Consider the following 14,385-nt stretch of genomic DNA (forward strand, 5'->3'; position numbering starts at 1 on the left):
GAGACGAAAGAAGAGTCGCTAAGCGAATAGCTTTCAGAACTAGGACCATGAGACCACTCCTCTGAGACCAGCTATTTGAAGAGGGCTGGCGACCTAGCTCAGTGGTATATAGCACTTGTCTAATGTGCCCAAGACCCTGAGTTTAACTGTCCCACACTGAAAAGAAAACTAGAATTAAAAAATGATTTACAGCCGGGCAGTGGTGGCACATGCCTTTGATTCCCAGCACTTGGGAGGCAGAGGGAGGCGGAGTTCTGAGTTCAAGGCCAGCCTGGTCTACAGAGTGAGTTGCAGGACATCCAGGGCTATAAACAGAGAAACCCTGTCTCGACAAAAAACAAACAAAACAAAACAAAATTTACAATTTCAAGACAACGAAAGTACAGCCCACCAAGGCTAGGGGTGGGGCTGCACAGTTGCACGGGCTGTGCGTCCACGCACCGAACCGGCTTTGGCATGATGTAAGAAGGTACAGTATACATTAGAACGTTTGAGAGCTAGCCGACAGCCTGCACGCTTAATATCCTAAGAACTCAATTAATGAAGCGCTTGCTGCTAACTCGAGAGAGCAGAGCACTGGACACGCCTGTTCATTTAACTAAATCCTCATCGCTTACGTAAGACAGAAAAGGGTGAGAAACTGGCTTGCCCAAGTGCATGCTTGCCCAAGACTGCCAGGTTCCAGGATCCGGACCCAGAACCACTGTCTCTGGGTGGGGAAGTGCCCTGACCCTGGCAGGGAGGGTGAGGAAGTGCCCTGGCCTCTAGCAACCCTCTCAGACTCCACTTTTGCTGAGAGCATGAGGCCAAACCTCATTTCCATCTCTGGGTTCCACTTCCCTCCACGAACCCCACCCCCCATGCCTCTCTGCAGCCTTTCTCAGCACACACGTGACTCCCCCAGTTCCCCTAAATGCCGCCTCCTCTCGTCTCTTCTTACGAGACGTCCAGCTTGGGATTATATTTGTGTGTTTATTTATAATGGCCTGGAATCAAGTCTGAAATGCTTTCCGGCAGCGGAGAGGTGGGAGAGAGTCTTTTCAAGGGTTTGAAGAGCCCAGGGAGGATGTGAGTGGGGCGGAGCTTTGGGTAGCCCCGCCTCCCTTCCTTCCGGAAAGGGTGCAGAACTCATATTCACAGAACTTCAGAACCAGAAGTTCAAGTCCTGTGCAATTGTGGGCAAATTGCTTAACTTCTCTGTGCTGCAGTTCAAAAGGAATAGTATAGACTTTCACGGTGTTAAGTTAAAAAATAAAATAAAAATTTGAGGCAGGGTCTCAAGTAGCTCAGACTGAATTTGAACCCTCTATACAGCTAGGGAGGACACTGAACCCTGGACTGTCTATTACAGGCGCGTGCCACCACACTTGGTTTTTTAAAGTAATAGATGTCACCATGATTGGCATTTTCAGGGCCACTGTGCTATTTTTAGAGTTCATGGGAATTCCTGGAGAGACTGTACAATGTCCCAGAGGAGGGCCCAGGTACTTTGGTCAGATGTCCATCCACACTCAAACCCTGTTTTACCCTTCCGGCCACACAGCCTTTGTTAAATGATTGCTTCATGTAACAAGTTCTCCTCTGGACAGAGATCGGCTTTTTAAAAAAAAATACATTTTATTTTTAATAAGTTTTTTAAAATCTGACTGCATGAGCCCAGATGGTACTTATATAGCTTTGCAAGCATCTTGGGTGGGTGCTGTGCGGCTCACAGAAGTCGGCTTAGAGGTGGTACTTGTCCTCCCTCCCTCCATGGGACTTAAGAGACATCAGGATATATGCTGGAAGAGAGAGCTTCCGGGCCATCCCTGTTGTCTGCAGGAGGGACCCCACCCAGGACCAAAGTCAGCACAGGGCAAGGGAGAGGGGGCTGAGGAGACACAGAGTCACAGTGACGTTGCTCGGGCCCCTGGATCACGCTGTGCCTGAAGCAGGAAGCTTTTGGACTTCCTATTTTCACACACCAATACACTTCTCATTTTGCAAAGGCCACTTTCAGTCGGGTTTTCTCAAAGGAAATTATCTAGGCCAACGCTGAGAGGTTAAGCAATTTGGTCTGTGACGCTGAAGTGGCAACCATTGCGCTCTCTGACCCGGGCTTGCTGCTGCACTGGGATGTGCGGATTGTACCTCTTTACTCTCCCCGCCAGAGTGAAACGGTTCAAAAGACTTAAAAGGACTTTGGAGTTTAACTGATGCCCAGGCAGCTGGCAGGCTGGAGCCTACGTCTCTTGCTGCCAGCATTCTGGCTTTCCCGGCGCTGGTGACCCCATTTCAGGGACTGGCCCAGCAGTGCAGAGGCCCAGATGTGCTAGGACATCTCGAGGAAGTCTTGAGGCTCAGGGAGGTGGGACCATGCCCTTCCTGCCTCTGGGCTCCCGGCACTGGGTGACTGAGCCGGACATTCCGAGGGACTCAGTCTATGAGAGGCAAAGTAGCCCTTGTCACCCTGACTTCTGAAACCTTTCCGAGGGCTGGTGGGGGTTGGGGGGAAATGACTCGCAGACTTCCAACTTAAGGGACATGGCGTTGGGCAACGCAACCCAGCCCCACTGTATGCACAACATTTGCCTTTAGTGGCCATGAGATGACAAACATGTCGGGCAGACGTAGTGTCATAGCACGTAGTAAAGGGATGGGGTGGAGCATGGGAGTTGTCAGGAGAGGACCAGGGCTGTCCTAGGTGAAGTGGCATTAGAATCCTAGCTTGTTGGTTACCTCGGATCCCAAGCCCTGAGCTGTGCTCCTTAGAGGCTGATGTCCCCGTCTGAGTCACTTGCTGACTTTGCTCAGTCAGGGGTCAGCAACAGCACCATGCTTTGAAAACAGCTGTCTGAGGCTGGAGAGGTGGTCAAGAGCACTGACTGCTCTTCCAGAGGTCCTGAGTTCAAATCCCAGCAACTACATGGTGGCTCACAACCATCCAGTAATGAGATCTGACTCCCTCTTTCGGTGTGTCTGAAGACAGCAACAGTGTAGTCACATATGATAAATAAATAAATTTTTAAAAAAGAACGGAAAAGAAGAAACCAGCTGTCCTGCTCTACCTGCAAGGCCTGGGATGACTGAAACATTGACTGCTCACTGACTAACAGCGTTGACTTCTCCCCTTAGTGAGTGGCTCTCCACCTTCCCAATGCTGCGACCTTTAATACACTTCCTCAGGCTGAGGCCGACCATAAACTTATTTTCATTGCAACTTAAAAAAATATTTATTTTATGTATATGAGTTCACTGTCGTTGTCTACAGACACACCAGAAGAGGGCATCAGACCCCATTACAGATAGTCGTGAGCCACCATGTGGTTGCTGGGAATTGAACTCAGGACCTCTGGAAGAGCAGTCAGTGCTCTTGACCATTGAGCCATCTCTCCAGCCCTGGTTGCTACTTTCTAACTGTAAGTTTGCCACTGTTGTGAATCATCATGTCAATATCTGCATTTTCCTGTGGTTGATCTTAGGTGAGCCCTGCGAGAGCTGCTGCTTTAGTCGAATCTACAGAGAGAAAATCCAGAACCTGAGTGAGGACGCTGGAGGGTTGCACAGGCTGGCCTGGCCACACATGGCTGCCTTGTTTACTTTTTAATCAGCTACAGCCATAGTCAGGATCAGGGGTGGGGGTGTAGGGGGGGGTGGGGGCATCCCAGGCAGGGCTGGTTTTGTCCATAGGACTTGGGGGTGGTGGTGGTGGTGACATTTAGGTCATAGTAGCCCCTGTTCTCAGCAAATGTCAGGTGCTTGGAACATGGGGGAGGAGAGGTCCTGCCGTAGTGGAGCAGGACTGCCAGGACACAGGCCAGCAAAGGGCACAGCAGAGGGGCACAGGAGGCTTTTCCTCCCCAGGCAGGCGACACTCAACATGAGACTCGAAGGGAGAGAAGACCCACAAGCAGAGGGCCCTGGTCAGGACTGGATGACATGAAGATCTATAGTAGAAGCCAGCCATGCATACTGGGAAGGGACACAAAATGGATGGAAGCAGACAATGGAGAGAAGGGAGGAGAGGCAGATGGGCCGGTCGCCAGGGTCATCTGGGCATGGGAGCCAGGGCTAGGAATGGACCTGTATTCTATTCAAAAAATATACACATTCTAAGTGTGCTTTGTGAGCACACGTGGCATGTGTGTGTATGTGTCTGAGTGTGCCTTTGTGTGCTTGCACCTATATTGGGTGCGCACGCACATGTGTGGGTGTATGTGTGTGAGTGTGTGTGCGAGCACAAGTGTGTGTGTTTACACATGTGCCTAAAGAGGCACCGATCCCCCAGAATTGAAATTAGACAATTATGAACCATTTTGTGGGTGCTGGGAAACAAACGGTGGCCCTCTGCAAGAGCAGTGAGTGCTCCTAACCACAGAGCCATCTCTCCAGCCCTAGACTGGGGTTTTTTTTCTAAGCAGATAGAAAAGACAGCATTCAACCGGCGTGGTGGCGCACGCCTGTAATCCCAGCACTTGAGAGGCAGAGGCAGGTGGATTTCTGAGTTGGAGGCCAGCCTGGTCTACAGAGTGAGTTCCAGGACAGCCAGAGCTACACAGAGAAACCCTGTCTCAAAAAAACAAAAATAAAAAAAAGAAAGAAAGAAAAGACAGCATTTTCCTCTGGAAGGCATCACCGTTTCCGGTGCTGATATACGGAGAGCGGATATGAGACACTGACACTCGGCCTCTCCTTCAGGGTTAGTACAGCTCGTGGGGTTTCATTGTCTGCCACTTCAGTGGGTTAAGCAGGGGCCCCTAAGAAGTCACGTCACCAATGGGACCTCATTTGGGGAAAGAGTCTTTGCAAATGTCATTGACTTAGGGGCCTCAGGAGGAGATCTGGATCTACTGGACTGGCTACTTACGTCTGGGATGCAATGACAAGTGTTCTTACAGAATAGACAGGTTTGTCAGACAAGAGGAGCCAGAGAGGCCCTATGAAAACAAGGCCCGAGTCATGAGCTACAGCCAAGGAAAGGCAGCCTGCTAGAGCTAGAAGAGGCGGGGAAGGACCTCGTGTGTCGGGAGTACCACCATGCCAGTCACTGCTGGGGCCTGTGAGCAGTGACCAGCAGGGTCTGGTGGCACAGGCCTGTCATCCCAGCTATTCAAGAAGCTGGGGCAGGAGGATCGAAAGGTCAAGGCTTGTGGAGGCACTTTAGTGAAACTGTGTCAAAGAAAAAATAAAAAGAGGGGCCAGGGTATGAAGCTCAGGGTTAGAGTGGCTACCAAGCAGGGTTGTGGGGGCCCTGAGCTCCACGCTGAGCATGACAAGAAAGAAAAAGACATGAGAGGATCCAGTCATGGGGGAGGGGAGGCACGCCAGGCGAGCCTGAGTAACATTTGAGCTCAGGGTGGGCACTTAGCTTGGTATTCTGGGACCCCACCTGCCCAGAGTCCTTACATAGGCAACTACATCAATTACACAACCTCCAAATGTGGGGTCCCCACATTTTCACCAGTACTTTAATTTTCTTACAAGAGTGGAGTACTCTTGTAAGGATGTTGCTTATCAGACCAGCTGTCTTTTTTTTTTTTTTTTTTTTTTTTTTTTTTTTTTTTTTTTGGTTTTTCGAGACAGGGTTTCTCTGTAATCCTGGCTGTCCTCAAACTCAGAAATCCACCTGCCTCTGCCTCCCAAGTGCTGGGATTAAAGGTGTGCGCCACCACTGCCCAGGTAAACCAGCTGTCTTTATTCAGCAAGAATTAATGGACAGGTTAGAGGGCTCCCTGGATAAGGCTGCTTGCTGCCATGTCTAAAAACTTGAGTTTGAGTCCATGGGTCTCACACAATGGAAGGAGAAAATCGATTCTAGTCAATTTGTCCTCAGTTTTCCTCAGACCTCAAAATGTGTCCTGTGAGCCAGGCGGTGGTGGTGGCACACACCTTTAATCCCAGCACTTGGGAGACAGAGGCAGGCAGATTTCTGAGTTTGAGGCCAGCCTGGTCTACAGAGTTCCAGGACAGCCGGAGCTACACAGAGAAACCCTGTCTCAAAAACACCAGATAAATAAATAAATAAATAAATAATAAGTAAATAAACATGTCCTGTGGTGCAGATATAATTGATGTTAATGGGTAGTTTGCTGCTACTGAAAAGTGACCTAGCCTCTCGATACAGTAAGCCCCTCTGTGAGGTAGGCAGTCTTATCTTTCTTTCATGGTGGAGAAAACCAAGATGCTCAGCTTTAACAGGAATCCACCCCAGGCTTCGTCTTGGGTTTTAGGAGCCACCCAAGTCTATCGCCCCCAGCTGCCTGGCTCCTATGCAAGAAATCCTCCCACAGTCAGGCTGGAGCCCGGCCCCGCTTCCCATTTGCAAGACTGCTTTGTTTGTGGCTTTTTGAGACAGGCTTCCACTCTGTATCAGGAACTTACCGTGTAGACAAGGCTGGCCTCGAATTTGCCATGATCCTCCTGCCTCAGCTTCTCAAGTGCTAGGATTACAGATGTGTTTAGTTGCTAGCCCTGTATGGCAATGTTGCCTTGGGCAAGGGCTTTGTCTATGCGCTCTTGTTAACCTTAAGATGGGAATCAAAATGCCTCTGGGGGTGGGGCGTTGTGGGGAATAAATGAACACGGGCCCTTTGCCTACTACAGCACCCCAAGACCAAGCTGGAAGTCACTCTATTATGTCAGGAGCTGGCACTGGACACAGGACATGGATCCTGCCTAAGTCTCCCTTTCTATCCCGTGTTGAGCCCAGAATGGATGTTTACAATCCACGGTCCAGTTACATTTCCCCAGGGAAGGTGATTCCATCCTCCACATATACCTCAAGGAGCCCATGCAACAGAAGCAACATTCAAGGCTCACCCTGGTTTTAGATTTATTTATAGGACGTTTTTGTATGCATGCATGTACAGTAGACTGGTATCACATGTATACCCTGTGCCCTTGAAGGTCAGAAGAGGGCCTGGAAGTGGAGTTAGTATGGTTATGAGTCACCATCAAGCCCCAAGGACGATTTTTCCCTTTTGGTTGTTTTTGGTTTTGAGACAGGTCTCACTGTGTAACTGGCTGTCCCAGAACTCACTACATTAAGACTAGGCTGGTCTGGAACTCAGAGACCCGTTGCCTCTTCCTGGAGAGTTTAAAGGCAAGTGCCACCACATCTGGTCAGAATTTTCTTGATACTGCAGAAAGACAGAAAACTAGCACCACATGTCCCATCGGTTCATACTGCCTGGGTAAAAATCTCATGGACTTTCCCAAGTTTCAGGAAAGCAGGGTGTTAGTACTCATCCAAGACTCTGGAGATTGAGGTAGGCAGATCCCGACCGAGCTGGAGGGTGGCCTGGGCTATGTGGTGAATTCCAGGCCAGCTCCGGCTACAGAGTGATTCACTGTCTAAAACAAACACTCTGCTCGCTGGGATGTGGCCCGAGTGCGTCCTAGCACGCATGGAGTTCTGGTTTATCCCCCACAAAGCACGTCTGTGATTCCAATACGTGGGAGGTGGAGGCAGGAGGATCATCCTTCGCCTGACAGCAAATAAGAGGTTATCCTTGGCCCGACAGCAAGTGGGAGGCCAGCCTGGAATAGCGTGACCCTGAGTTAAAAATAAAGAACGGAGCCAGAAGTGATGGCACACACCTTTAATCCCAGAACTCGGGGGGGGGGGGGGGGGGGGGGGGCAGCCCGATTTATGACTTCGAGGCTGGTCTTGGTCTAGAGAGCGAGTTTGAGGGCATCCAGGGCTACGCAGAGTAACTCTGTCTCGCAAAACAAGACAAAAAGAAAAAAGAAAAAAAGAAAAACAGAAAAACAGAAAGATCGGGACAGGAAACTCCGCTCCCACTCAACCGCCCAGCTCGAGGCCACGCCCTCGCCGCTTAACTCAACGGGCCGGCTTGAGGCTCGAACTCAAGACACTCTCCCAGCCCCGCCTCGGTCCACGCGCCAGGGGCGCGCCGCGGGGGGGGGGGTCGCTTGGGCACCGGGCGCGCTCCCGCCCGAACGCGGAACCTGGGAAGCGGCACGCGGCGCGCGCAGCTGGCCGTCTCCTCCGGCTCGGGCCTCTTCCATTATGCCCCGCCCCCGCCCCGCCCCCGCGGAAGTGCCGGCCAGCCTCTTCGCTCTCTGACTGGTCCTTCCGGACAGAGGGCGGAGCTCGCGGTGAGGCGGGGGTGCGTACTTCCGGCTGCCGGCTTGACATGCAGAAGCCGCTGCTGGGGAGGTTGGGGCTGAGGTGGTGGCGGGCGACGGGCCTCGGGACGCGGAGCGACGCGGCCTAGCGCGGCGGACGGCCGAGGGAACTCGGGCAGCCGACCCGTCCCGCCATGGAAATGGAGAAGGAATTCGAGCAGATCGACAAGGCTGGGAACTGGGCGGCTATTTACCAGGTGCGGAGCCGGGGGGGCCCCTAGGCCGCGCCGTCTCCCCGACCCTCCCGGCTCTGGGGACTCCTGTCGCGCGTCGTCGCCGCCCTAGACCCCGCTTGCGGCTCGCGGCCCCTGCGACACCCCCACTCGCCTATATCTCTCCGCGGTCCGTGTCATCTCTGCGCCCCCCCAACCCGACCCCAACATGGCCCTGCTACCCTTTGTCCCCACTGGTCCACACCCCTGCCGCTTCCTTGTCCGGACCGGACCACCTCAGGCCCTCTTCCTTTGTCTCCTGGGGAGGAGGGTGGGCTCGCCGACACCCCCGCCCCCTCACATTTCACTTCCTCAGGCCTCGGTGTGCGGTCCTGGCGGCCCCAGGGTGACAGCCCCTTACTCCTTCCTGTCCATTCATTCGTTAGACGTGAGCTGGAGGGTCTCCTCGGGGCTAGGCGCTGGAGGTGGTGTGTGCTGATCGCCGCCGTACACCTACCGTACCCCCAGAAAGGCTATAGCCACACAGACATTCAAATCCTGATCGTTGCAGCTGGTGACAAGTGTTGAGAAGAGAAAGATCTGTTCTGGTGGAGAGTGTACACACAGGGTGACAAAGCACAGGGTCTGCTGCCTTGTCGAGGGGGATCACTGCAGGGCTGCTAGGGACACGGCAGGGAAGGAGACTTGCTCTTTGAATAGACCACGGAGTGGCAAGCCATGAGGTTAGGCGACTCACAGAACCCATTCCTGTAGCTGCCTGACCCTCTCCAAATGGCCTCTTTCCTTGTCTTTTATCCTTTGATCGTGGGCAGAGATGGTGTCTGCTTTTTGAGATCCGGTCCACTTGAGGGAGTTCTCGAGGTTCATAAAGTATTATGAAAGTGGGGTCTCCCCCCCCCCAATGTATGAAACAGTGAATTGAAAACGCAAAAGATGTCTTTATGTCCTCTAAAGAAAATAAGTCTTCAGATTAAATGTCAGTGCGGGGGTTGTGAGGATTAACCAAAACCACACTCGCCAGGCATCTGAAATAAGCATGTGCAAAATAGATCCTGTTCCTTGTGTGAAGAGAGCAGGCAGTTTATTCTGCTTTCAGCTTATAGGTTAAAAGACAGCGGGTGAGACCCATCAGCTGGAGATTGAAATCTATTTTGAGCTTCATTTAGGAAAGTAGAAAGCCTCAGGCTGTTGTTTGGTGTTCTAGACTGACAGAACCTTTTTGGGGGTGGCCTTGGTATCCAGATTCCTTGACAGGGTTCTTTTTACTTGGGCCTTGGTGTGCGTCATCTTTAGGGGGGGGGGGCTGATATTTATAGCTAGTGTACTCTGTGTAAGTAGAGCGATCAATAGTGACATTTGTATTGCATGTCTAATTTCTGAATTGGCTGGACATGTTCCACTAAGGAGTCAGATCCGTGGGCAGATTTCTATATCAGATTAAATGCAAGGGGCTCCCAGTGTAGCAACAGCACATGAAGATTGTCATGGAAGCCACTCTGATGTGTGGAGGTTGTTGGCTAAACAGACCATCCCAAGTGGAGACAGTTGAATCTTTAATACTGAAACAGACTGATTTGGTAACAAATTTGCATCATAAATAAGTTATGGTAGAATGTGGTTTTTTACGCTTTTAGGTCAGAGTGGCCTGCCCGGACATCTAAGCCTTGTTAAAGTTGTGTTAAGAATGTTGTTGGCGCAGAGTGGGCTGGCTTTGAAATCTGTTTTCCTCATTCTTCTCCAATTTCTCCTCTACACTTTCACCCCACACAGTGGTAAGTTGTTAGTAAGCCCCACAAGTTAAGTACAAGTTAAGTAAGATGCCAGGGTCTATACAGCCTGCTCACTGGGGCTTGTACCCTTGGGCTTTCCTAGTGTGAATATTTTATGTTTTCTCTTTCTTCCTTTTATTATTTATTTATTTATTTATTTATTTATTTATTTTGGAGATAGGGTTTCTCTGTGTAGTCTTGGCAGTCCTGGAACTTGCTCTGTAGACCAGGCTGGCTTTGAACTCATGGAGATCAGACTGCTTTTGCTTCTGGAGTACAGGGATTAAAGGAGTGTGCCACCCTGCATATTTGTAGTTTCAGAGATGGTTATAGAAGTGCTTCCTTATTTTACATTTTAAAAGTAGCCTTTTGTGAGCATTTTAGTGTTGTTTTATTTTATCTTTGCTTTTTGCTCAAGACAGGGTTTCTCTATGTAACAGCCCTAGCCGTCCTAGAACTTGATTTGCAGACCAGGTTGGCCTTGAACTCAGAAATCTGCCTACCTCTGCTTCCAGAGTGCTGGGCTCAAAGATGTGTGCCACCATGCCAGCTTCAATGGTGCCACTTTTTAAAACTAGCATTTGAATGACCTTGAGTGAATCGATCTAAATCTATTTTTCTAAAATAAAGGCTAATTTATCCAAGCCTTTTCTTCATTTTTTTTTGTTTTGTTTTATGGGTGTTTTTTCAGCTCAAAGAAATATGCTTACAATTGGTGGAAAATAAGTTTTTTTTTTAATAAGTGTTTGATAATGTGTGCTAGTGGGCAGCATGATCAAAGTCCTGTTTGAGCTGTCATAGTTCAGAGTGTGCGGCTTTGTGTACAGCTCTGCAGCAAAGGCAGAATCAGTTCCTTATTCTAATTTATTTCCTACTCAGACTAAGAAGGTCTACACACTCCGAAACAAATGGGCAAAGACCAAAAAGTGAAGCAGACATTTAAGTGCTAGGGAAGGTGGTAGTGGAAGAAAACACCTCCGGGCAGGCAGCACAGCCTCTGGGAGGAAGCCTGGGTGCTTTTCTTCTTTCTTTTCTTTTCCTTTTCTTTTCTTTTCTTTTCTGTTCTGTTCTGTTCTTTTCTTTCTTTTTTGGTTTTTTGGTTTCTCGAGACAGGGTTTCTCTGTGTAGCCCTGTCTGTCCTGGAACTCACTCTGTAGACCAGGCTGGCCTCAAACTCAGAAATCCACCTGCCTCTGCCTCCCAAGTGCTGGGATTAAAGGCGTGCACCACCACAGCCCAGCTGCCTGGGTGCTTTTTAATCTTTACTGTTAACAGGTGGCTGATGTTATAGGTTTGTAGAGGCTGTAGGATTTGTTTGCATATGGAAATGGGTGTAAGAATAGTTTTCTCTCTTCTAGCATTTGCAAAGGAATGGTAAAACTGAAGGAGCATGTAGAGAACTGGTCAGAAAAGAGACTGGCTTAGCTAGCCCAGGGAGAGAACATGCTTGACCAGATGGAGGAGTAACTAGGGACACTGTCCTCCTTCAGTAGTGGAAGGGGTGCTTGCTGGTCAGGCTTTGCTCTTTTTCTTATTGTTCAGTTCTTTGATTCTGCCACTTTTCAGTGAGTGATTTGTTTCAGATAATGGGCATCTCCCACCCCAGTAGCTCCTGACTTGAAGGCAAGACAGCTCCGCTGTCGGTGGCTTTTCTAGCTGATGTGTTATAGCTGCCTTCATTCTGAACTAAAACCCAGTGCCTGATTGGGTTAAAGTCCTGTGGTATAAGTAGTGCCCTAAAATTCCTTACTGGTATAGAAAGTTGATACTGTTACTCTCCAAGAGATGTTCTCAAGAGTATTTAGACACCATTGCTTCAAAGCCAGGAAAACTATACTTTGTGCAGAAGAGATCAAGACACCATGACTCATTTTGATGGGTGGGGGTGGCAGTATATAACATGGAGATAGGGAAGTTCTTGTCTTGAGTGACCCTTGAGATTTAAATGTTCTTGCTTGCCCTGGTTTGCATAAACTAAATTTAGGCTTCTGATGGGAGCTTTGAGGAGGTGTGAAAGCCTTTGAAATTGTCTGGGCTGGTAGGAAATTAACAGGGAGAGCCAACAGAGCTGCAGCCCTTGTCTGCTGTCCCCAGTATTTACAGTAGCTGGACTTTCTGGGAGTAAGCAGGATCCATTCAACCAATCCAGCAGCTTGGGGTAGTGGGAAAACGGAAAAGCAAATGATTTTCTGGTTTTAGGCTACCAGATCCCTCTGCTGGACTTCTGTCCTGTCTGCTACTTTTGCATTTTAATAGGAACCCCAGGACCCCAGGACCTGGTATTTACTGAGTAATGGAATTAATTGCTGGTATATTGGGATTGAAATGAATGAAAAGTTCCCTGTAGAGGCCTTTTGGATGATAATCTACTGAAACGATTGCTTTTTCCTCTTTGTCTTTCTCTTTTGATGATACTGGGATGGTACCCAGGGCCTGGGCAAGCCCCCCTGTACCACTGGCCACCTCCTTGGCCCTTGTGGTTTTCTGTGTTTTTGCTTGCTTGCTGTTTTTTGTTATTTTGTTTTGTGATGCATCTTTCTGTGTGGCCCAGTCTGGTGTTCCTTCATTCCTTACTGACCTGAGCGCCGCCCCCCCCCCCCCCACTGTCCCTTTCCCAGTCTCTTCCTTCAGAATTCTTTTGGCAGTGTCTTCCACATTGGGCTGGTGTTCATAAGTGCTTTGAAGCCTCCCTGAGTGTATGTGTATGTGCATCTCTTCCCTCTTCCCTTCAGTGTTGATGCTAACTCTTTCCCAGCAGCACCTAATACTGGCACGAAGGCTGGGCACCTTAGAAACCTGGAATCGTATGTGAGTCATTGCTTCTAGGATGGCATCTGCACCTGCAGTGCCCTGAGTGGGTTTTGTGTAGGCAGAAGTGCTTGGCTTTGCCTAGTTCTGAGAGTCCCTCCCCTTCCTTTCATTGCTAGGTCACTCTGTCACACACCTCAGTGGTCCAAGTGCTCACCAAGCCTGGCTTACTTGTTGATACTGCAGAGATACCAAGCTGCTTGCCTTTATGTTATTGTGTGTCCAGTCTCTGTGTGTGCATGTGCACCTGTGTGTGTACTTGTGTGTCCAGTCTGTGTGTGCATGTGCACCTGTGCACTGGGTGTTGGTCTTCCATCTCTCTCATCTTGTTCATAACAGGATGTCTGTGTCACTGCTGCTTAGGCCAGGGTGTCTGGCTCATGAGTGTTGAGGGATTCTCCTGTCTCCCATGTCATACAGCGGCACCGGATTATAGATAGGCCTCTGTGTCCAGCTTTCCGTTGGGTCTAGGGGTCCTCACACTTGCATAACACGCCCTTTACCCACTGAGCTGTCTTCCCAGCTCTTGCTAGTTACTTCCTAATCTGGTTGGTCAGATTCCCCACCACCACCACCCCACACCCTTAGACCTTTCAGTTTATTGCTAATATGCTTTTTGTCTTTAAGACAAGGTTTCTCTGTGTAGCCCTGGCTGTTTCTACTTCCCAAGTGTTGGGATTAAAGGTGTATGCTACCACCACCCCAGCTTATTTTAACAATAGCTCTGAAGTTTTCAGGTCTGTTTGACTACTCCCCCAACTCCCACCCCAGACAGGGTTTCTCTGTGTAGCCCTGGCTATCCTGGAACTCACTCTGTAGACCAGGCTGGCCTTGAACTCAGAAATCTGTCTGCCTTTGCCTCCCAAGTACTGGGATTAAAGGCATGCACCACCACTGCCCAGCTTAATTTTTTTTTTAAAGATTTATTTATTATTATATGTAAGTACACTGTAGCTGTCTTCAGACACTCCAGAAGAGAACATTAGATCTCATTACAGATGGTTGTGAGCCACCATGTGGATGCTGGAATTTGAACTCAGGACCTTCAGAAGAACAGTCAGTGCTCTTAACCGCTGAGCCATCTCTCCAGCCCAATATTTTTTGTCTCATTGTTTTTTTCCACAAACAAATAAACCCCAAGATCTAGCCCCAGTGGCATCCAGACTCCTTCGTTCCCCTGTAGTGCCCAGAAGGGTTTCTTCCAGCACTGTGGATCACTTATCTAGCATGCCCATCCAGCTTACACCTTGCAGCTCAAATGTGTGCCTCCTTTCGGGGAACTGCGTCCTGGGTCTAGTGTGTTGCCTGATGTTGCCCTATGCTTGTTAGTTTTGTTTTTTGTTTGTTTGTTTGGTTTTCGAAACAGGGTTTCTCTGTGTAGCCTTGACTGTCCTGGAACTCACTCTGTAGACCAGGCTGGCCTGGAACTCAGAAATCCACCTGCCTCTGCCTCCCAAGTGCTGGGATTAAAAGTGTGTGCCACCACCGCCCCATGCTTGTTAGAA

The 14,385-nt window shown here is 49.6% G+C and overlaps 1 protein-coding gene across 1 annotated transcript in view; it reads left to right on the forward strand.

Annotated features, from left to right (window-relative positions):
• The first annotated feature begins 8,124 nt into the window (after nucleotides 1-8,124).
• Nucleotides 8,125-14,385, forward strand: part of Ptpn1 (protein tyrosine phosphatase non-receptor type 1) — a 49,619-nt gene continuing 43,358 nt past the window's right edge. The window contains exon 1 of the mRNA XM_052184364.1: nucleotides 8,125-8,327. Within this exon, the coding sequence (XP_052040324.1) occupies nucleotides 8,265-8,327 (63 nt within the window). The 5' untranslated portion in view covers nucleotides 8,125-8,264. The remainder of the gene's footprint in view (nucleotides 8,328-14,385) is intronic.

Source organism: Apodemus sylvaticus, chromosome 5, assembly GCF_947179515.1.
Source record: "Apodemus sylvaticus chromosome 5, mApoSyl1.1, whole genome shotgun sequence".
Classification (NCBI taxonomy): domain Eukaryota; kingdom Metazoa; phylum Chordata; class Mammalia; order Rodentia; family Muridae; genus Apodemus; species Apodemus sylvaticus.